The sequence below is a fragment of the Phyllobates terribilis genome, unplaced genomic scaffold (genome assembly GCF_046119375.1).
Source record: "Phyllobates terribilis strain yellow unplaced genomic scaffold, ASM4611937v1 Scaffold_11__3_contigs__length_659146591, whole genome shotgun sequence".
Lineage (NCBI taxonomy): Eukaryota > Metazoa > Chordata > Amphibia > Anura > Dendrobatidae > Phyllobates > Phyllobates terribilis.
Window position 1 is genome coordinate 310,744,880 of NW_027362771.1, and position 24,226 is coordinate 310,769,105.

The 24,226-nt window shown below is 42.6% G+C and overlaps 1 protein-coding gene across 1 annotated transcript in view; it reads right to left on the reverse strand.

Annotated features, from left to right (window-relative positions):
* KCP (kielin cysteine rich BMP regulator) overlaps nucleotides 1–24,226 on the reverse strand; it is a 154,918-nt gene that overhangs the window by 49,234 nt on the left and 81,458 nt on the right. Inside the window, exons 13-27 of the mRNA XM_073652551.1 lie at nucleotides 22,215–22,294; nucleotides 21,376–21,549; nucleotides 14,682–14,775; nucleotides 9,455–9,537; nucleotides 9,124–9,217; nucleotides 6,742–6,821; nucleotides 6,531–6,616; nucleotides 6,003–6,093; nucleotides 5,793–5,892; nucleotides 5,131–5,216; nucleotides 2,703–2,796; nucleotides 2,433–2,585; nucleotides 1,390–1,496; nucleotides 1,179–1,272; nucleotides 908–1,081 (exon numbers count right to left, since the gene is read on the reverse strand). Of these exons, the coding sequence (XP_073508652.1) occupies nucleotides 908–1,081; nucleotides 1,179–1,272; nucleotides 1,390–1,496; nucleotides 2,433–2,585; nucleotides 2,703–2,796; nucleotides 5,131–5,216; nucleotides 5,793–5,892; nucleotides 6,003–6,093; nucleotides 6,531–6,616; nucleotides 6,742–6,821; nucleotides 9,124–9,217; nucleotides 9,455–9,537; nucleotides 14,682–14,775; nucleotides 21,376–21,549; nucleotides 22,215–22,294 (1,590 nt within the window). The remainder of the gene's footprint in view (nucleotides 1–907; nucleotides 1,082–1,178; nucleotides 1,273–1,389; nucleotides 1,497–2,432; nucleotides 2,586–2,702; nucleotides 2,797–5,130; nucleotides 5,217–5,792; nucleotides 5,893–6,002; nucleotides 6,094–6,530; nucleotides 6,617–6,741; nucleotides 6,822–9,123; nucleotides 9,218–9,454; nucleotides 9,538–14,681; nucleotides 14,776–21,375; nucleotides 21,550–22,214; nucleotides 22,295–24,226) is intronic.

Consider the following 24,226-nt stretch of genomic DNA (forward strand, 5'->3'; position numbering starts at 1 on the left):
ACCCGGCCTAATTACACACACAGACAGGAAAGGACTCGGTCTGTAGTTTAGGAACACTCTGGTGCGGGGTCCTGATTGAACGCTGGACTTACTCGGAGGTTGTCGGACCCCCGTTCCTGGTGACCGCAGAACTCCGTGAGGAGCAGGGAGTCTCCTTCCTTCTGCCATCTCTTATGTGAGTAAAGCCTTGGAAGTTCACCCCTATGGCCTCCGGACTCTTTATTCTGCGCTACTCCGCACTACGCAGCACCAGGTCTCCTTTACTACTACCCCCTCCATCCTGCCTCTCTGCCCTGAGACCTTGCTCCGCCTGTGGGGAGTAGTAACAATGACGGCCGCCATACCACCATGCCTCAGCGGACTGCAGCGGCGCTGGTGGCCTTCACCAGGTGCCACAGGTGGCGTAGTCTAAATCAGCCACTCAACCCGGATAAGCCCGTACCATCCTTTTAATTGTGACGGCCCTGGGCACGGAGCGGGTCCGGGCCACGACTGCACCCCATCTCTCCATCACAGGACCCGACTCCGAGTCCCCCATCTCCCAGGGTAAAAAGGGGCTTTCGAGTAGAGGCGTCACACATGCAGAGTTGAAGCACTGCATCATGAAGTGGGTGTGAATAGCGGCTTATATAGAATCTATTATCTGGAGTACTGTGGTGATCTCTCCTTCTTTACGTATTGAATATCCCAATGGATCAGGGAGTATGGACCCAGGCACCTTAATGCTATTTTCTCATGATGAGATAGTGCTGGTGAATTTTCCTGATAATGCGTCTGCCTTTCTTCACACTCACAGTGTTAAAAATGTCTTTACTGCATGATATTTACAGAAAGATGCTTAAAATACAGTATATTCTATTTAATTCAGTTTCATGTCAATGAGAACGTGTCTAGTAGCCAAGCTCACCATTGCAATTATTGTTACAGCAGGATCCCGGCAGTGGGTATGAACACAGAGGCCCTGGACATCCTCGGTCAGCGCAGGTCACATGCCCATTATGGCACCCACATTCCTGGCACTTATTCTCTGGGTTGGAAAACTGTTCTCCATCCAGGAAAATATTATCAAGATATCTGCAATCTAAGAAGCACCGACCACCAAATAAAAATGGTTATTATAAAAAAAAAATGAAATACATAAAAGCATGCTTTCTTATATACATGTCACACTGACTCACCTGGGCACGTGGCACAGCAGTGGCCAGGCTTTATTTCTGGCCTGGCACATAACACGGAGGGGCAAACAACAGGAGTACACTGGACAGTACCATCCTAAACACAAATCAATCAAAGTGTAAGCGATGAATCTGTAGGGTTTATATCCCAGTTTCTCAGACACATTTATCCCCTCCTACATGGCATATATAGAAAAATAATCAACTTTCTCACCTGACAGTGGCAACTCTGGCATGGGTTGTCTGGGTCTGTGAAGTCCTGTCCATTACTGTATAATCTCTGGTTGTAAGTACATGTATCACACACTGGACAGCACTCACCTAGGATGAGAGAAAGTACATTAACTATTGAAAGCACCACTCCAGCATTTTTTTTATTTCAGCGCAGGAGTGGTGCCGCTAATCTAACTTCCCTGCCCCTAGCATTATACTCCCCAGCTGATGTCTTCATCTTTTATCGGCCGCACTTTGGTCGGTCTTCTGCAGATTGTGACATGCCGGATTGCTCCAGTGTTTTCTGGGCGATCTGTAAGTCCCAACTCAATGTAACTCTATGACAGCTTGTGAACGTTACCTCTGACTTCCGGTAAGTCAGAAGTTGAGGTCACAAGATGGCAGCACGAGACCGGAGTGGCGCCTGCAACAGCTGAAGACAACGGCTGGTAAGTATAATACTAGAGACAGGGAACTTAGATTAGCGGCACCACTCCTGCGCTGAAATAGAAAAAAACCTTGAAGTGGTGCTTTACGGCATGAATACTATAAGATTCCTATCAAATGAATGTACAGTACGTTAGTAGGTTGTACACGTGTTCTATTACATACAAAATATATTTACACAAAAGCCATGGAAGGGTCATCATAAACAGTGCAATGATTCCACCAAAATCGTAACAATGAATAAACTATTGGGGTATATGCCCTACAGCTATAACTTGGTGCAATGAAGCAGCTAGTACACCTGGTAAGTTGCACGAAATGTATTATATAGTGTCCACCACCTTAGTAAATTTGAAGCAAACTGAGCAAACATCCATGGCTCTTCTTTTTGAACAGTCATTTTGTACATTACCAAATGTGACTCGATTTCCCTTACTATGCTTTATATGAAATGGAGAACATCCATCAACATCATTGAATGACAAAGGTATCTGTAAACTGATATGTATGGTATATTCAACCAGAAGTGAAACTTTAAATATAGCTATGCATCCATATTTGTGTACTGTGGTGTGGTCTTATATATGGGGTATTTACCTTCATTGTGGGTTGGGTGATGACAGGACAGTGGGGGACACTGACTGACCCCACACACTGTGTCACCATTCAAACAAGCACAAGTGCTACATGGATCACTGTCAGGTTCCCATTCTACCCCCTCTACGAACTCCACTCCATCCTGGACACAGACTGAAAAAGGCAGGGATGTAGTCACATTAATGAAGTTCCATGTCAAAAAATTGAGATGCAAGTGAAGAAAGCAGATGTTAACAATGGAAAATCCAGTGTTTTTTTTTTATTGCTTACCTTTGCAGATTGGACAGCACTTATTTGGTTCTCTTATTGGATTGGGGCAGGATATTGGTGGACAGGTCTCCTCTAGACAACGGACATTTCCTTTCTGTGACATGAAAGATGTGTGAGTCAGAAGGCCTACTAGAGGAGATATTAATACTGTAGACACTTTGGATACATTTTACCTGTAATGACCCCTTTACTGAGACAACAGACCAACAAACAGTTGCCGGCACCGCCTACTAGAAGATAGCATGACAATCAAAGAGATCATGGGATATGTACTTCTGATGCATGACCCCTCACTGGACAGCAAATGCAGTTGAGGAAGGAGCACTTCATTAATGAACTGACTACTAACTGAACACACATTGTATTTGGTATCTTCATCCAGAAAATAAATATAATCTCTGGATATTTCCTGCCATCATATTTTTCATCATATTGAAAAGTTAAACCAGACAGATGACTTCAGATGAGGTTTGATCTTTGTACCAAGGAGCCATAGCTATCTACAGCTTACATGCAAATGTGACCTGAAAATCTAAATTTAATACCCACTTCAAAAACACTGTATTTATTACAACAGGAGATATGCATCATAGACAGCATACATATGAGTAATTTTGGTGGCGTTATTGTAGCTACTTAATACATGAAGCCTACAGCTTTTTTGTTGAGTGTCTCCTTACTTTCAGTGCTGCGGTGGTTTTTATCTTCACATTGACTGGGAACATAACAAAGTCTCTCAATGGTGTCATATACAGTAGTTATAAAATGTCCGCTCAATATCTTAAAATTCAATGACTTTGTATTTTCCTATTTTGGGCATATAAGCAAAAATATGATGGGGGGAGCAAGATTTTGCCACAGGGAAGCCTCATTCAGACAACAATGATTTCTTTCATAAGTAAAAAGACGGTCCGTTGTTCATCTGTGTTTTTTATTCAATTTTCATCAATGTTAGGTCAGTCTGTCAGTTTTTACCATTAGTGTTTAGTTAGTTATTTTCTCGAATGAAAAAAAAAGCCTATTACTAAGTTAATCACGATCAAGTTCGTGCGCTGTCCATTATTTCCATAGACCCATAGACTTGTATGGGTAATTTTGATCCATGACTCTCATCAAAAACATTTCTCCATGATATTTTTGAAGAAACATGATCCACAAAAAAAACATGGACATGTGAATAGCATCACAAATTTTTAAGAGAATCTGTCAACAGGATTCCAACCCCGGCTCCACAACTGTTTATATGTGCATATAGCTCTTTCAAGTACAAGTTCAACAATCCCTTTACATGGCCAGTCCATTCTTAGGTTACTGACAAATCAATTTTTGAAATGATATGCAAATGAGGCTGAAGATCTGAAGTCTCGGTCACTCCAGCTCTATTCCCCACCAAGCACTTTCTCCGTCAGCTTGACTGACAGCTCCTTTGCCTGACACCAATCAGCATAGAGGCTGTCAGTTACGCAAGCAGCACTGGGCAGGGAATAGAGCTGGAGTGACAGTGGCTTCAGATCTACAAATAGCTCTACAGCCTCATTTGCGTATCAATTCAAAAGTTGATTTCTCAGTTTGGAGGGTGAAATACTGCTCACAAATTTCCTATGATGGCTATGTGTTCTATCCAAGAAAAACACAGATATAACAATTTACGTGATTCAGGGAGGCCTAAATGAGGCGCAAAAATTACTTTCTTTTTTTTATCAATTTTTACAAATGCGGCTTAGTATGTACAAAACCTCTTTAACATTTTTGCTTTTTTGTGATGAAATTATGCTAACACAAATTCAAGAGATTTACTCTTTTTAGATACATGACTGCTACAGATTAACCTGAATTTTAGCAAACACTGTAAAATACATGAGCAATCAGCCGATTATAGATGATATATGACTAGAAGTTAATGATCTTTGAAGCAGTTGCTGAAAATGCTTTTTATTACTGCCACTTGCTTATAGATTTAGGTATAGTAACAATGGGGGTGATTTGTCAAGACTGGTGTTTTATATGCCAGTCTTGAACCAAAATCCTGCTGAACTAAGTTAGCTAAATGTATTAGGATGCACACACCTCTTAATACATTCTGCACATCTGTAGGCTGCACATGCCTTGGAAAATGAAGTCTATGCATCATAGTAAATTTGCTGTGCGGCGGTTTACCATACCCCTTTTGCTAAAATTCACCTATTTTTTGAGTAAAAGTAATGGCTTTGGCAGATAAAGTTGCAGCATTTTTGCTCACATACCCATTGTGCCAAATATAGCATTTTTTTAAGTAAAAGAAACTGGATTAGATGATTGATGAATTCCTCGCCAATTTATATCAGACTTTATAGATAAGAGAAATAACAGGCCACACAGCTTTCCTCCTGGATTCCACAAGCGACACTGTATGTTATTTTGGATACTAAAGCATTTCAGCTATACTCACTGTACAGGTGCATTGGAGGCAGGGTCCATGTCCCGGGGGCTGGAATGATTGTCCATCAGAATATATTCTTCGCTCAAAGTCACACACTGTAAAATGAACATAACACGCTGTGTGTTTTACTGTATAATATTAAAATCTAAAAGAAACTTCAGCACACCAAAGTATTATGCAACTTAAATTTATTATAACCCCATATGGCAAGGCAGATTAATTAAACCAACGTTTTGACCCCAAAGGTTTTTTTTCAAGGTATATCTGCTGTGAACGGGGATGTGACACCGCATTCCTGTCTCGTCACATCCCCGTTCACAGCAGATATACCTTGAAAAAGACCCTTTGGGGTCAAAACGTTGGTTTAATTAATCTGCCTTGCCATATGGGGTTATAATAAATTTACGTTGCATAATACTTTGGTGTGCCAAAGTTTCTTCTATATTTTGAAGTTCTACTGTTACTTCAGAGCACCCAACATTGAACAGTTGAGCAACCCTTCGCTTCTTTCTTTTTACTGTATAACACTCATATATTACCTCCCTCTACAATATTACCATCACGAGTCAATTAGTACATGGGATTTTCTTGAAACCCATATAATATTGTTGTTAATTTCCATCTAGTTTTTCTGACCTTACATTTGTCCTCCACGCTCTACCAGCTTTTACCTTCACAACTTGGGCAACATTTTCCAACAACTTTGCCAGGGTGACTGCATTGTGCAGTAGGGCACCTTCTATCTAGGTGGTCACAGGACACCTCTCCTGCCTTATAAAAAAAAAACATACAGCAATCAGTAGTTGATTGTTAACAGAAATCATATTGTAAAAATCATTCTAGTAATTTATGAATGTTGAAAGAGAATATATCGTACTCACAGAGCAAGTGCAGCTGAGGCAGGGGTCATGGGAAGCTGTAAAAACGTCTCCTTCTGCATAGGAACGGGAATCAAACTCACATCCCTCACACCTAATCAGAGACAGCAATGGTTGGATTGGCAGAATTTACAAGTATATTATTCACAGTTGGCAGATTTGTTGCAGAACTTTCTGTGACCATTCGTTCATCTGAATGCAGCTCTCAGAAATCCAAGCACATGCTGCAGAAACAGCACCATTCAGAAGAATGACATTTTTCTGTCGTAGTGTGATGTGTATGAATATACATGTTGGCATAAAATAACAATAATAAGCCAAATAGGGATTTCTACTGCTAAATTTTTATAATAAATTGAGCAAAGTGGTTTCTATTTTTGGGCACCATAGTCAGCTTATAAAGTCTTGGGTCCAAAACATACAAATATGAAAAACACAGAAAATATTCCAGTCTTCTAAACAAAACCATAATTGACCAGGTGCCTATTGGAATTAGAACCATTTCCGTATGTAGGTAAAAAAAGAGGGTACCTCGGGCAGCATTCTCCTGGTTTTCGGACAGGGTTTCTGCACAACGTAGGGTTACAAGGTATTGCACTGCACTGAACATTTCCATTCTATAAAACAATAGATATAGATGATAATTTATGCATAACCAGGACAAGAAAAGTAATCAGTGTAATGAATAAATCAAATTAGATTCTCAAGTGCATTTACTCCAGAAATATAGAGAAAGCCGCACCTCACAGACACAACTTGTACAAGGGTCAGAGCTTCTTACTGTTTGCCCATTCTGATAGTTTCGCCCATTATAGGAACAACCTGAGAAAACAAGAGATATGCTACGATTTAGAATTTAAAGAGAATCTGTCACCACATTTGACCTATCTAAACTATTAATATGGGCATACAGGTTATAGAATGGTGAAAAAGTCCTACCTGTATGTCTTATATCAGATGTGTTGTTGTTGAGGAATCATTTTTTATCGTTTTATATAAATAACCTCTTCCAGGCTATGGGGAGGGTATTGTCTGGAAGATATCTCTGCCTCCAGGGCTTATTTTACATCAGTGGTTCTCAACTCCAGTCCTCAAGACCCACCAACAGATCATATTTTCAGGATTTCCTTAGTATTGCACAGGTGGTGTAATTATTACCTGTGTAATACTAATGAAATGCTGAAAACATGATCTATAGGTGGGTCTTGAGAAGTTGAGAACCACTGGTTTACATGAAGGTGGAGTTACCAGTGTGATGTGTGATGGCCGCTCTCTGCTCTCCTGATCTCACTGCAGAGCTGTGTGTGATTATACCTGACACATCTGCAGGTTCCTCTCAGCTTTAGCTTCCATCTCACAGGCAGACAGGGTTGTAATTGTTACAATACATCAGAGCTCAGAAAGCTGCAAAAAAATTGTTTGCAAGAAGACAAATTTCCTTTCTCCTGTTCTGTGTTAGTTACATGTCTCACACTGGTAACTCCCCCTTCACGTATAATAAGCTCTGGAGGCAGAGTTATCTTCTAGGTAACACACTCCCCAAAGCCTGGAAGAGGTCATTTACATATAAGAAAAACATGGATTTCCCTGGAATAAGACATAGGCCTAAAGATTTAGAAAGCCCATCTGACGGGTATAGAGGTCTTTGAGCAGGGGGTTCAGTTCAAGTTGGCTACATCCCTTATTTTAATGGGATTCCGTATAGCTCTGTAGTTGTATAGGCATTTACCTTACACAGGCAGACAATATTAGCAGGCAAGGGTGTGGAGTATTAACTCAATGATTATGGTAAAGACATTGCTGGCCCAGCACTAGACATGAATCCTTTCACTGTATTATGTTTGCTTCATGCCCCCCCCCCCACATTTTAGATAGCTGTGGACGAATCGTTTTGCTGGAAGCTATCTGGTCCAACTCTCCCATACCCTGGTGAGCTCACTTAACCGAGCGCCCCTGTGCTCCCTATGAGATATCCGCTTTCAGACATCTTTGCCAGTAACTTCTCTCTTAGAGAATAAAAGAATGGGCAGTCCAAAATCAGACATGCCAGATCCATATTTCTCCTGACAGCATCTATCAGGGGAGTCTCGGAAGGCCCCACAGACATTAGACTGTCAGCCACATGTGTATGAGGGTCTCCAGAGGCTAATAGCACAAACGAGCATAATAAAGTGTTTTTTTAAAAATAAAAATACTTTGAAAAGTACTTTAACTAAAAACATGGCATGGAATGTGAGATATCTAAATATATTTAGCACTTGTCTAATTTTCAGAAAGTATTTTAGAAGCTAAATTACCATTCTGCTCCTGGTTCTGTTACGTGTCTACATAGTCTACATCTAATAGACTTCTATGAGCTCTTATAAGACTGTGGAGCCCATAGAAGTCTACGGACAGAGTCAACTGTCTGCATAACAACAATTTTTAGCCTAAAGGAAAAATGTAGTGTAGACCACGCAGATATGACCCAGAGCAGGGCCACATCTTCGTTTTGAAAGCACTTGAAAACCTGAAAACAGCACGAGAACTATAAGTATTTAGATATCTCACCAACGCGTTATATTTTTATGGACTTCATTTAAAAAACGATTTTACAAAAAATAAAAAAGCCACTTTATTAGGGCTTTTTATGCCAAAGACAAAATTCTTTAAATGAATCCTTTCAACACAAAAAGGAGTAAAGCTTAATAGTGACGTTATTAATAATAAAAATGTAACTTTATTTTTAATTTTGTCAAAATTTATAACATTTGAGAGATTTCAAACATTTCAGTGTATAGTTAGATCTGCAATTGTATTCAGCATCATGTAATCATTATATTGGGGTTCAAATATAAAAAAGTTTTGGTGGTGAAAAATGTTATAATAATTAGGACTTTAAAAAATGAATATACTGAAAATCAGTTTGATACCTTTAGATTTTGTCCCAGAACACACATTTAATGTGGGTTAGTCTATTGTGTGATATATACAGAAATATTTCTAACTGCACAAAAGTATTCAAAGAGAATAACCCCACTGAGATATGGGAATTACAACACCCAAAGGACATTTTTATAACTCTATTGTATTTGACGGAATAACTTTGACCTGAAGAGCCACAAAAATCTGGTCAGTGACATACCATCACACACAGGACAGCAGGTTCCTGGCCTTGCTGGAGCTGGGTTCCTGCACAGAGAGGCACAGTGACGCTTCTTACATTGAACTTTGCCCTCCTACATTAAGAGAATATGAACAGTTAGAAGGAGATAAAATCAGTTAAAAATTAGCATTGCTTTAAGAAACGGGTATTATGGTTGTACATGAAAAAGAGAGAGTTAGTATTCCATGAAATGATATAAAGCTAGAGGCTAAACAAAAGGGAGGAAACCAAAATATTCATGTGAAAAGGAACAACTGGGGGCGGACTGTATAACTGTTCTAGGAGATTACAGAAGTATTTAGTTTTGTACCACACAACGACAATTATGACATGGCTCTCCATGTGGTCTCCATTCCTCTTCATGTTTGCGTGTTACTGTTCCATCAATGCAGCCTACAGGTGGAAGGAGTGGATGAGATATGGGTCAGTTAGCACAAGATGTTAATTGTTTCAGACACAGAAACATTGTGGGGAGATTCATAGACAGAGGAGAAAAGAAAACCTTGAAGAGTTGCCATATAGACAAGTCAGCACTCTCTGTAAGAACTATATCTGTGTTTTCTACTACTTTCTTGTATGCCTAATGATTAAAGGGGTTGTCAACTTCTCATTCCTCATCTTTGGCCCCGTTAAAATTAAAACACCGATACTCACCATCTGTGCCGGCGCGGTTCCAGTGGTGTCGGCATTCGTGTTCCCAGCGCTCACGTAAGGTTATGTCATGTCACGTGAGCCCTGCAACCAATCTGCACCGATGTCACTGTCCCCACCTTCGGACGTATTGAACATCGACAAGAAGTCAGGGCTGAGGCTGCGCTTTGACTTCTTCTTGATGTTCGATTTGTCCAAAGGAGGGGATAGTGAATCCGGCTCTGCTGTAATCTAATGCTCTGCTCTGCTGGTTCACCTCACTGGTACATGCTCTGCATAATTTCTCTGCCTTATCTGTCCCACTCCATGCAATACCCACATATGTCTGCCCCTTCCCCACTATAGATCTTATCAGATTTTTAGAGGCGCTAAACTGCAGAGACGAGAGTCCTAGCTCTGTCTTTGATCACCCAGCCATCTCGACCAGCTGCTAATTTAGCCATAAGCAGCTCCCACAATGCCCTTCACCTGATAGTTTAATGTGCCCTATATATTTAGAAGCTCTGTAAGGGGTGCACGCGTGCTGGGGTGTGCACGCGTCTTCTTGTGCAAAGTGGCTTCGGAGAGAAGTGGCAGTTATTTCAGAGGCAGTTAGTCAGGGCAGGAGTCAGGTAACCAACACTTTGACCATTTACTCTCTTTTAACCATGTTTCTGATAGCTCTCATTTTTTTCTCTATAGTCCTCCACTTTCTAGTAACCCCCCAAATCCCTACACCTAGCAAGAAACTCTTCATCTCTCCCTCCATCCTCCCCATTCATCTCACCTCCTCCTCCGAATTATTCCTCAACATTCAATCCTGGATCTCCAAACACAGACAGCCACCCCATGCTCTCTCTTGCTCCCACCTGCTAACACTTTCTCTGCTCCTCCTCACTGCTGGAGATATCTCTCCAAATCCTGGTCCTCCTCACCATATCCCCACAGTTACTTCTTCCTCCTATCCACGACCTTCCACAAACTGTCGCAACCCTTCTAACCTCATACCCATCCAACTAATCCCCACTTCCTTAGTTGCTCTAACAGGAGCTCTATGGAACGCTCGCTCCATCTGCAACAAACTTTCCTTCATCCACGATCTTTTCATTACAAACAAACTTTCCTTCCTCGCCATCACTGAAACCTGGCTCACCCCCTCTGACACAGCCTCCCCAGCTGCACTTTCATATGGCGGATTCCACCTTTCCCACACCCCCCGCCCCAACGGCAAACATGGCGGAGGCGTAGGTTTGCTCCTATCAGAACACTGCGCTTTCACCCAAATCCCACTGCCACCTTCCGTTACACTCCCCTCTTTTGAGGTGCACTGTGTGCACATCTATTCCCCCTCCAACCTCCAACTGGCCGTCGTTTACCGACCACCAGGGCAAGCCACCACCTTCTTAGACCACTTCACCACCTGGCTGCTTCACTTCCTCTCCACTGACATCCCCACTATCATAATGGGCGACTTCAACATCCCCATTAACACTTCCCACTCATCTGTCTCTAAGTTCTTATCTCTCAATTCCTCCTTCGGACTCACTCAATGGTCTTCCACAACCACCCACAAAGATGGCCACACACTGGACCTCATCTTCACCCGCCTCTGTTCCCTATCTAACCTCTCTAACTCACCACTCCCTCTCTCTGACCATAACCTCCTCACATTCTCTACCCTCTCCTCTCCAGGTGCACAATCCCCACTCCACAAACTTACACACCCTCGCAGAAATCTCAAACACCTTGACCTACACTCACTCTCTGAATCCCTCCTCCCTCTTACAGACATAAACTCCTTACACGATGCAGACGTTGCTGCTGCCTCATATAACACCACAATAGCTGCAGCTCTAGACTCGATCGCCCCTCTCACACACACCACATCTCGCACATTCAATAGGCAACCCTGGCACACTAAACTTACTAAAGAACTGCGCCGGGCCTCCAGGGTTGCGGAGCGGAGATGGAAAAGGTCTCACTCCATCGAGCACTTCATCGCATTCAAGCAATCCCTCACTAATTTCAAGGCCGCACTCACTACAGCAAAACAAACCTACTTCTCATCTCTCATATCCTCCCTATCTCACAACCCTAAACAGCTATTTAACACTTTCAACTCTCTCCTTCATCCCCCAGCACCTCCTCCCTCTTCTCTCATCTCAGCCGACGACTTTGCCTCATTCTTCAAACAGAAGATTGACACCATCAGACAAAACTTTTGCCTAAAGTCCACACAACCCCTCCTCATATCTACTCAACCCTCCTCCTCCAAACCCCACTTCTCCACCATTACAGAAGGTCAAGTCTCCTCTTTACTCTCCAAATCACACCTCACCACCTGCGAACTTGACCCAATCCCATCCCACCGCATCACTAACCTTACCACAGTCTTCATCCCAACCCTAACCCACCTCTTCAATCTGTCACTAACAACCGGTGTCTTCCCCTCATGTTTCAAACATGCCGCAATCACACCCATCCTCAAAAAGCCCTCCCTTGACCCTTCCTCTCTTACTAGCTACCGCCCCATATCACTCCTCCCCTTTGCCTCAAAACTACTAGAACAACATGTCCACCTTGAACTGTCCTCCCACCTCTCCTCCTGCTCCCTATTCGACCGCCTGCAATCTGGCTTCCGACCGCATCACTCGACTGAAACTGCCCTGACCAAAGTCACCAACGACCTACTAAATGCCAAATCCAAGCGACACTACTCCATCCTCCTCCTTCTGGACCTGTCATCTGCCTTTGACACAGTGGACCATTCCCTCTTACTCCAGATTCTCTCATCTCTTGGCATCACGGACTTGGCTCTATCGTGGATCTCCTCATACTTAACAGACAGGACATTCAGCGTCTCCCACTCACGCACCACCTCCTCATCTCGCCCCCTATCTGTCGGTGTCCCCCAAGGTTCAGTTCTAGGACCTCTGCTCTTCTCCATCTACACCTTTGGCCTGGGACAGCTCATAGAGTCTCACGGTTTTCAGTATCACCTCTATGCTGACGACACACAGATCTACCTCTCTGGACCTGATATCTCCTCCCTACTAACCAAAATCCCACAATGTCTGACCGCCATCTCATCCTTCTTCTCTGACAGATTTCTAAAACTCAACATGGATAAAACAGAGTTCATCATCTTTCCACCATCTCATTCAACCCTCCCAACTGACCTAGCTATCAACGTCAATGGCTGTTCACTCTCCCCAGTCCCACAAGCTCGCTGCCTTGGAGTAACCCTGGACTCTGATCTCTCCTTCAAGCCACATATCCAAGCCCTTTCCACTTCCTGCCGACTCCAACTCAAAAACATCTCCCGGATCCGTGCATTCCTCAGCAAAGACTCTGCAAAAACACTAGTGCATGCCCTCATCATATCCCGCCTCGACTACTGCAACCTCCTGCTCCGTGGCCTCCCTTCCAACACTCTTGCACCTCTCCAATCTATCCTAAACTCTGCTGCTCGACTAATCCACCTGTCCCCCCGCTATTCCCCGGCCTCTCCTCTCTATCAATCTCTTCACTGACTCCCCATTGCCCAGAGAATTCAGTTCAAAACTCTAACCATGGCATACAAAGCCATCCACAACCTGTCTCCCCCATACATCTGTGACCAAGTCTCCCGGTACTTACCTGCACGCAACCTCCGATCCTCACAAGATATCCTCCTCTACTCCCCTCTTATCTCCTCCTCCCACAATCGTATTCAAGATTTCTCCCGTGCATCCCCCCTACTCTGGAACTCTCTACCCCAACACATCAGACTCTCGCCGACCGTGGAAACCTTCAAAAGAAACCTGAAGACCTACCTCTTCCGACAAGCCTACAACCTGCAGTAACCACCACTGCACGACCAGCTCTACCCTCACCTAATGTATCCTCACCCATCCCTTCTAGAATGTGAGCCCTCGCGGGCAGGGTCCTCGCTCCTCCTGTACCAGTCGCTGACTCGTTTTGTTAAGATTATGTAAATGCTTTTGTTATGTATATCCCTATCACATGTAAAGCGCCATGGAATAAATGGCGCTATAATAATAAATAATAATAATAATAATGATTGGGTGCAGGGCTCACTTGACATAACAAACTCATATGAGCCCTAGGAATGCGACTGCTGGCACCACTGAAATGGCGCCGACACCGAAGGTGAGCATAGGTGTTCTTATTTTAACGGGCCAAAAATGAGGAACGAGAAGGGGTTGTCCAAGTAGTGGACAACCTCTTTAAATAAATTGTCCTTTTGTTTAACCAACTGAATCTTGTCAACTCCAGCTTTCTAAACAGTTTAACAAACAGGGTTGGCCTCTTCCTATATAAATTTCTAAAAAAAAAAAACACTTAGTTGCTGTGTAGAGACATAATGAATCATGATTACCTCAACTTCTGCATTTTAATTTTTCCTTTTTAAGGTTACAGCTCTGCATGAATAAATGAAGTAATCACTGGATAACGGCCAAATACGTATGAGCACATGAAGTTCTGCTGCCGGTATGTGCACATGCTTTCAACACCTATGTCGATGAGATAGAGGTGGTCAATGGGCAGCAAATGACCTTTAAACACAGAATAGGGGTAATCAAAAAGTTTATTTATGATAAGTTATGTCTGTACACATCCTTTTCCAGCATTTTTAGAAATTTGGCCAGAAAGTGATCATGGTGACAACCAATGATACGTATAAGTGTTTTGATATCCAACGCTGTTACACACCAGTTACACATCCACTGCTGGATCCCTCATCTATAAATATTGTAGAGTTTTTCTACCTCTGTGTTCTTTCATCCCAAACCTCATTTCATATGAATACATTGTTATGTGATATTATGTAATGATATAAAAGCTTAAAAATAGAAAGTTGCAATAACTGCCAAAATATAAGTCAATGCAGCATTGCTGGTTACCTTGACACCTCTTACAACATTCCCCAGGAACCTCTTCTTGTTGGCCACAAGTCAACTTGGGGCAAGATAGTCGTATACAATTGACATTACCATTCTGCAAAAGAAAGGGCAGATTGTACTGTATACGTATACACAAAGTTCAGACTAAAAGAAAAGCATAGCATCTTAAATTAGTACAAGCTGGACAACACTTACAGTGCCATATAAAAGTTTGGGCACCCCTGGTCAAAATTATCGTTATTGTGAACAGTTAAGCAAATTGAAGATGAAATGATCTCTAAAAGGGCTAAAGTTAAAGATGACACATTTCCTTTGCATTTTAGGCAAAAAATATATATAGTAATTTTTTACATTTTAAAAATTACAAAAAGAAAAATAGGCTGATGCAAAAGTTTGGGCACCCTGCATGGTTAGTACCTAATAGCACTCCCTGTCATGATCTGCAATATGTACTAAGGAAAGATAGGGGAAAGCTGTCCCTACAGTAAGACTAAGCTGAATTCCTACGATGTAGCGGGCTGCCTGTTCCTAGCGAACAGACCCGCCTTAGTCCTCGGCTAGTCTGAACAAAGACCTATAGCATAAGGGGAGGGGTCCCTAAAAGAACTAAGGACTGGAACAAAAATGGGACACCTCCTAAACAGAGAAGTTGTTGCAGAACACAAAAAGACAAACAGACAAAAGGGTCCTAGAGGTCCCAGAAGGACCAAGTGAACTGACAGAGATAGGCACCGAAGCACATGGCTAGAAAGACAGTCAAACAACACTGAAGTCCAGCACAGCCAGAAGGGCGGAGCTGGAATGTAAAGGCAGGTGGTCACGTGACCGCAAACACAAGATGGAAAAAACAAACAGGAGGGTTCTAACAGTACCCCCTCTTTTATGAGGATCCTCCAGGCCCAGGCCTATCCGGAAACCTTCTGTGGAAAGCTCTAACAAGCCTAGGAGCAGAGACATCATCCGCCCTTACCCAGGAGTTATCTTCAGGACCGAAACCCTTCCAGGAGACAAGATACTGTAATCTCCCTCTATGCCATCTAGAATTCAAGATACGAGAAATTTCATATTCGCTGTCTTCCACCACAGGAGGAACTGTGACAGTGGAATCCCTATCTGATACATCATCCTTTTTCAACAAGGAAACATGAAACACAGGATTAATCTTCCAGGAAGTAGGGACATCCAACCTAACCACACGTTATTTGAGGACAACCAAACCATGTCACCCAGAGTAAACAAAACCTCCTTACATTTCCTGTCAAAATACTTCTTGGACTTCTTGTTAGCCTCTTGAAGGTTGCAACGTACATTAGTCCAAACTCTCTCCAAATAACCGGAAAAATTCTTCTCCTCCGGCACAGCCGACCCCAATTTGGAGAACGAACCAAAAGACGGATGTCTCCCAGTACAACAAAAAAAAGGATAACACCCAGCAGAGGAGGATGTACGATTGTTAAGAGCAAATTCTGCGAGAGGCAGAAACTTAGACCACACCTCTTGATTGTCCGCCACAAAACAACGCAAAAACTGTTCAACATCCTGGTTCTTTCTTTCAGTCTGTCCATTAGACTCAGGATGATACCCAGACGAAAATGACAAATGGACTCCCAACCTGTCACAAAAAGCACGCCAAAAGCGAGCCACAAACTGAGGTCCCCTATCAGAAACAATATCCGTGGGAACGCCATGAAGCTTGACAATCTCCTTAACAAATGCCTTAGCGAGTGTCTTGGCGCAGGGCAACTTAATGAATGGAACCCAAATGACACATCTTACTAAAACAGTCCATGACCACCCAGATGACAATAAACCCTCGGACACAGGAAGATCAGTAATAAAATCCATTGTGAGATGCGTCCAAGGTGCACTAGGAACCTCCAGAGGGCAAAGCAACCCCGCAGCAGGAGTATGTGAAGTCTTGGACCTAGCACACACAGTACATTGACACACACACTTTATGACTTCCTTCTGCCATCCAGGCCACCAAAAACTGCGACTGATAAGTCTCTTAGTCTCTGAAATTCCTGTATGACCTGCCAACCGAGACTCATGACACTCCACAAACAAATCTCTCCTAAAGGTTCTAGGCACGAACAACCTCCCATGGGGAGTGTTAGATGGAGCATCATCTTGAGCTTTCAGAATCCCATTCTCCAAAACGGAGTCCAATGCAGCCACAACTCAATTCTGTAAAATGCTCTCCTCCTCCTCGGCACCGACCGTAGGAGAGAAGCTGCGAGATAAAGCATCGGCTTTAACATTCTTAGTACCAGGGATATAGGTAACAGAAAAATGAAACCAAGAAAAAAAAGTGCCCACCTAGCTTGACGGGCATTCAAGCGCTTGGCAGCATCCAGATAGATCAAATTCTTACGATCAGTGAACACCTGAATAGGAAATCTAGCGCCTTCCAAAAAATGATGCCAATGTTCAAACGCGAGTTTAATAGCCAGCAACTCCCGATTTCCAACATCATAATTCAGTTTGGTTTCCGAAAATTTTTTCGAAAAGAAGGCACAAGGATGTACTCCATCCCTGTTCTCCTGAGACAAAACTGCTCCGACCCCCACCGATGAAGCATCGACCTCGACCAAAAAAGGCTTGGTCTCATCAGGCTGCATAAGGATAGGGGCAGAACTGAACCTCTCCTTGAGATACTTAAACGCTTCAATGGCCTCTGTAGTCCACTGGGCCGTATTCGCACCTTTCCTGGTGAGATCGGTTAGAGGCTGAACAATTTCAGAAAAATTCTTAATGAATTTCCTGTAATAATTGTCAAAACCCAAAAATCTCTGTATAGATTTCAAACCAATAGGTCTAGGCCATTCCTGCGCAGCCTGAACCTTCACCGGGTCCATCTCAAAGCCCTCACTGGAGACAATGTAGCCCAAAAAACTAATTTTCTGCACAGCGAACTCACATTTCTCCAGCTTAGCACAGAGTGAATTATCACTCAATAACTACAAAACTTCACGTACACTCTGCCAATGGGACTCTAGATCTGGTGAATAAATCAAAATGTCATCCAAATACACAACCACATTCTTACCAATCAACGGTCTCAGGATGTCATTAATAAGGTTCTGAAAAAATGCAGGTGCATTGGTAAGACCAAAAGGCATCACCAGATTCTCAAAATGACCTACCGGAGTGTTAAAAGCAGTTTTCCATTCATCACCTTCCTTCACTGGTAACAAATTGTATGCCCCCCCGGAGATCAATTTTAGAGAACCACTTGGCCCCCACCAACTGGTTAAACAAGTCAGGAATTAACGGCAATGGGTAGGAATTTCGTACGGTAATCTTATTAATTTCACGAAAATCCAGACATGGACGTAAACCCCCGTCCTTTTTTTTAAACAAAGAAAAATCCAACTGCCACAGGCGACTTAGAAGGTCTAATGTGACCACCAGCCAGGCTAGTCTGTATGTACTCCTCCAAGGCCTTTCTTTCAGGGATAGTCAGATTAAACAAGCGACTCCTGGGAAGAGTAGCTCCCGGAACAAACTCAATGGCGCAATCATAAACCCTATGAGGAGGTAAAACTTGCGACTCCTCCTCTGAAAAACCCCTCCAAAAATCTTGAATAGGTACCGGTAATTCCCCTTTTTCCACAGCCGCAATGTGACCATTACAACATTTATCATAGCACTTCGGACTCCAAGACTTAATCACATTAGTAGACCAGTCCAGTAAAGGATTGTGCAGTTTTAACCAAGGCAAACCTAGAACGACCGGAGAGGGTAAATTATCTAATACAACGAAGTCCAAAATTTCTTGGTGAACTCCATTGATAGTGAGGGGAAATGCAGCAACCTTGTGAGTAATACATTTCAAGGTAGTGTTATCAATTGCAAATCACAGAAATAGGTGATGACAAAGGTTTGGATCTCAATTTAAGTTTTTCCAAAAACCCTTTATCAATCACATTAAATGTTGAACCACAATCCACAAATACCTGAAATTCAATTAAATTTTCCTGCAAAGTAGTACTCCCTGAAATAAATACTCCTGCAGAGCGTAAACAAGCTATACGGGCGCACCTAACCTTTTTTTTTCTTTACTTAAACGAAGCTCACAATACTTAATCAAATGGTCAGCTTTACCACAATAAAGACACAATCCCTTGGCGAACCTCCAGTCTCTTTCCTGAGAGGAGAGCGACTTCGCCCCAACCTCCATCGGTTCTCCGCCACCTGAGCAGATTTTCTGGGGACTAGGACCTGGCATTACAGGAGTCTTTACCTCATTCTGCCTAAATCTCAGCCTCCTATCCACACGAACAGCTAATTGCATGGCATCCTGCAGAGTCTCAGGTGCGGGGAATGCAATCAGCAAATCCTTAACCCTTTCACTCAGACCAGCATGAAATAGACATTTCAGAGCAGGATCATTCCATTTGACTTCTGAAGCCCATCTTCTAAAGTGTGTGCAATAATTTTCAACATCACCTGACCCCTGATTCAAACGCCTAAGTTCTGCCTCAGCAGATGAGATTCGATCAGGATCGTCATATAATAGACCCATAGCCGAAAAAAATTCTTCAACAGACCGTAAGCATGGATCATTAGGTTGGAGAGAAAAGGCCCACCCCTGTGGTTCTTTGCGCAAAAGTGACATAATAAAACCAATGCGCTGTGATTCATTCCCAGAGGACCTTGGTCTCAAACGAAAATATAACAAATAAGCATTTTTAAAGGAAAAAAAATGTTGCTGTTTACCATAAAAAACATGAGGCAGTCCTACCTTGGGTTCCACAAAATGCGCTCCAGAACAGCTACTCACGTGTTGCTGGAGCTCGGCCACCTCCAGAGACAATCCCTGCAAGCCATACTGATCCCCGAAATTCTTTCCTTTAGTTTTTTTTTGGGCTGGACTTACTGTTATGATCTGCAACACGTACTAAGGAAAGATAGGGGAAAGCTGTCCCTACAGTAAGACTAAGCTGAATCCCTACGATGTAGCTGGCTGCCTTTTCCTAACGAACAGACTCGCCTTAGTCCTCGGCTAGTCTGAACAAAGACCTATAGCATAAGGGGAGGGGTCCCTAAAAGAACTAAGGACTGGAACAAAAATGGGACACCTCCTAAACAGAGAAGTTGTTGCAGAACACAAAAAGACAAACAGACAAAAAGGTACTAGAGGTCCCAGAAGGACCAAGCGAACTGACAGAGATAGGCACCTGGCTAGAAAGACAGTCAAACAACACTGAAGTCCAGCACAGCCAGAAGGGCGGAGCTGGAATATAAAGGCAGGTGGTCAAGTGACCGCAAAACACAAGATGGAAAAAACAAACAGGAGGGTTCTAACACCCCCTTTTGCAAGTATCACAGCTTGTAAATGCTTTTTGTAGCCAGCCAAGAGTTTTTCAATTCTTGTTTGAGGGATTTTCATTCATTCTTCCTTGGAAGATTATTAGAGATTCCTGGGTCGTCTTGCTTGCACTGCTATTTTGAGGTCTAGCCACAGATTTTCAATGATGTTCAGATCAGGGGATTGTGAGGGCCATTGTAAAACTTTCAGCTTGCCGCCTTTTGAATATTTTGACATGTGTTTAGGATCATTATCCATTTGTAGAAGCCATCCTCTTTTAAACTTCAGATTTTTTACAGATGGTGTTATGTTTGCATCAAGAATTTGTTGAAATTTCATTGAATCCATTCTTCCCTCTATCCCTGAAATGTTCCCCGTGCCGTTGCCTGCAACACAACCCCACAGTATGATTGATCCATCTCCATGTTTAATGGTTGGTGAGATGTTCTTTTCCTGAAATTCTGTGCCCTTTTTTCTCCACACATACCTTTGATTATTGTGGCCAAACAGCTCTATTTTAACCTCATCGGTCCACAGGACTTGTTTCCAAAATGCATCAGGCTTGTTTAGATGTTTTTTTGCATACTTCTGCTGCAGAATTTTAAGAAGAGGACACAGGAGTGTCTCTTCCATGAATGCCATATTTGTGCAGGTGTCTCTGAACAGTAGAAAAATGTACCACAACTCCAGAGCCTGCTAAATTTTTCTGAAGGTCTTTTGCAGTCAAGCGGGGTTCTAATTTGCCTCTCTAGCAATCCTACAAGCAGCTCTCACTGAAATTTTGCTTGGTCGTCCAGACCTTATCTTGGCTTCCACTGTTCCTGTTAACTGTTCCTGTTAACTGCCATTTCTAAATTACATTTCAAACTGAGGAAAGGGCAACTTGAAAACGCTTTGCTATCTTCTTATAGCCTTCTCCTGCTTTGTGGGCCTGCACCATTTTCAGAATGCTAGGCAGCTGCTTAGAAGAACCCATGGCTGCTGTTTTTTGCCACTATGCTAGAGGAGGCTGGGTTTTTATAAAGCTGGGAAATTTGCATCACCTGGCCTTTCCTAACGATGAAAGTGAACAAGCTATAACTATAAGAGACTAATTAAGGTCTGAAACCTTGGCCAAAGTTATCTGAGCACGCAAATCACCAAGCGTGACCAAACTTTTGCATTGGGCCATTTTCCTTTTTGTAATTTTTAAAATTTAAAAAATTACAATATTTTTTTACCTAAAATACAAAGGAAATGTGTCATCCTTAACTTCAGCCCTTTTAGAGATCATTTAATCTTCAACTTGCTTAACTGGTCACAATAACAGTAATTTTGATCAGAGATGCCCAATCATTTACATGGCTCTGTAATTGTAATATACATAGAATTGAAAACTACCTTGCAAATACAGCTTTCACATGGATTACCATTGCCTTTAAAGGTGACACCATTTGGTATAATGTCACCTTGTAGATCACAGGCTGAACAATCTGGACAGCAGAAACCTCGTTTAACTCCATGAGTACAGCTTTGTGGACAACGCACAGCATCGGTACACCTCACTTCACCATCCTGAGAATCAGCAAAAAAGAGGGGGAAGTCAGAAGTAACAAAAAAATATTTCAATGGCAGCAATTTGAGACTTTATTACATTTCACACATAAGACCAATCTGAAAAATATAGTAATGTTCGCTCTTCTGAAAATCTAAATAAAGTTAAAGAAAGGTAAAGTCTAAGAAGCAAAAATTGTCAAGATCATATGCTGTTATATATTATTAAACCAAAAAGTATTACAAAATCACATTTGATATCTAAGTAGGTGTTAAAGTGATTGGGAGAACTGCATAAAGGCATGTGCACACGGTCAAGAGACGCTGCGGGTTTGAGCGTCGGGTCAAACCTGCAGCGTCCAGATGTTACAGCATAGTGGATGGGATTTCTAGAAATCCCATGTCCACTATGCATCTGCAGCTCACCTGCGGAAACTGACATGAGGCGTGTCTTTCGGGTCTGGATGCGGGCTATGCCCATAGACCACTATGAGGAAAGTCTGCAGGTGAAAAAAAAAATGGCACCGCTCATTTGCATAAAATGACTGGAAGCCACAGGCGGCTATTCCGCTGTGTCGGGGCCGCAGGTGGCTCCAGACAGTGTGCACATACCCTAATCCTTATAAAAGACATACTACAACTGCAGCACAACCACACTATGTACACTATGGGCTCTGAATACTGACCTGACATATGCAGTGATGGCAACCATCAGTGGTGGTAATGTTCTGACCAGGTAACAAGGGTTTCCCATCAAAGTCACACACTAGGAGGAATAAAGGGAACAACATGTAGGTGATGTCACTGCCATCTTGAGGAAAATCTTCATGGGCCAAAGACCTCTTCGATGTCTGTCACTGTGTCAACCTGTGGTGAGAGGGACAGACACCATGGTCTATTGATCCCTTCTGTTTCTCTATTTTATGGTGGTCACATCTTGCAACTTCAGCTGCTAAAAATCTTTTACTTCTGGAATATTTTATTAAATTGCTAAAGTCTGCATATTTCACTTAAACATCACAAATAACAGTATACAGTATTTCATTAGAATAGATAACTTTAATTTTTGCATTAAAAAAAAACCTTGGCACTTCAAATAGCAACGCTGAGTTTTAATCCAAAATAATTCATATATGATATTAAGGTTTTATAACGCAGACAATCATTAGACATACAAATTGCATGTGAATGAAAAGAAACCAAGCAGGGAGTACAAACTGAGGGAGAAATGACAGCAGTCACTGTGTAGGGCCCCCAGACCGAAATGTCATACAATTAAAACTCTCTCACCATTCCGATTTGGAGTGCCATTGAGGTTTTTTTTCCATTGGACTATGCACCCTGATTCTTTGTGAATGCTGTGCACCCGCATTATCACTACCTTTTAATTTTCAGTCATATCAATACAGGTGATTCTTCATAGTAGTTCAGTTAAATGCATTAAATACAGAGTTGCATCAAAGTCAGAGACCACCTTTTTGCTCATTTCATTTATAAAATAACTTTTGAAGAGGTTGACCAGTCATGACATATTGATGACCTATCTAGAGGATATGTCATTAATATCAGATCAGTGGGGGTCCCACACGTTGCACTTCTGTAGCGGTGCCTGAACGACACCACCGGGCAGGTCTCAAATACGGTACAGTAGACGAGGAGACAGAAACAAAACACCGGCTTTATTGAGAGATGGAGGATTATATGCCGGAAAATAAGACTAACAGTTGTAATGATAAATACAATAGTGGTTAGCAGAAGAGATAGCTGGAGTGCGTCACACAAGCCGTGCTCCAGCTATGGCAATGCAAATTACAATACAAACAGTAAAAACAATTTCTATCAACTACTCTCTGCTAATTTCCTATCTGGCTTCTGATAATCGGGCCGCGCTGCTACAGCGCCCTAACTATAAAACCGGATCTAAACAGTTTGACACCGGTGTCACTCACAGCTTTGTAGTCTTAGAAGAAGGTCTTATAACTGCTACTTGGTGCTGATGTGATGAAGCAGAGTTTGTTGTGTTGAGCTCTTCCTTCAGGTTAATAGATCCGTCCTCTTCCAGATCCGGGCAAGTTTCGTTCCCACTTTCAATGTTGAAGGATTTACTGGTAGCAAAGAGTAGTTTTCCTCCATCAGATTACAGGCACTCGGGGAGAATATGCAATGTGCCTCTTTCCTTCTGACACAGTCCTGGAGATCGATCCTGTAGTAAACGAGCACTATCTTTTCTCTTGTTGGGACAGACTTAATGTCTTGCCTGTCTCTTTCTCAGGGCAGCAGTCGGCTCACCATGGCAAAAGTCTCTCACAGCATCCACGAGTCCCTCTCGTCCGTTGCTCAACCGACACCAACTGCCCCACGTCCCAACCAACACACCGCAGGCTGCGGGGTGGGAAAGGACTAGTCCACATGCACACAAGTCAGAGGGGGGTATTGTCTCTTAAAGTAACAGTGTAATTGAATTGGTAGGCTGACTAGGGGCAAAACCCCTACACTTCCACCGATCAGCTTTTATTTGCTCCGACAACGGCCAGATGTAAACACTTGAAACCAACCTTCTGCTGAAAAGCACTGCAGAATAGCCCCTATTCTTTTAAACTAAGGGTAGACAGACCTCTAGAAAAACAGCAACTTATGGGAGCTGTATTAAAAGCCTGCCAAGGCATTTTACAGGTCAGCAATGTGTTATGGCCGGAAA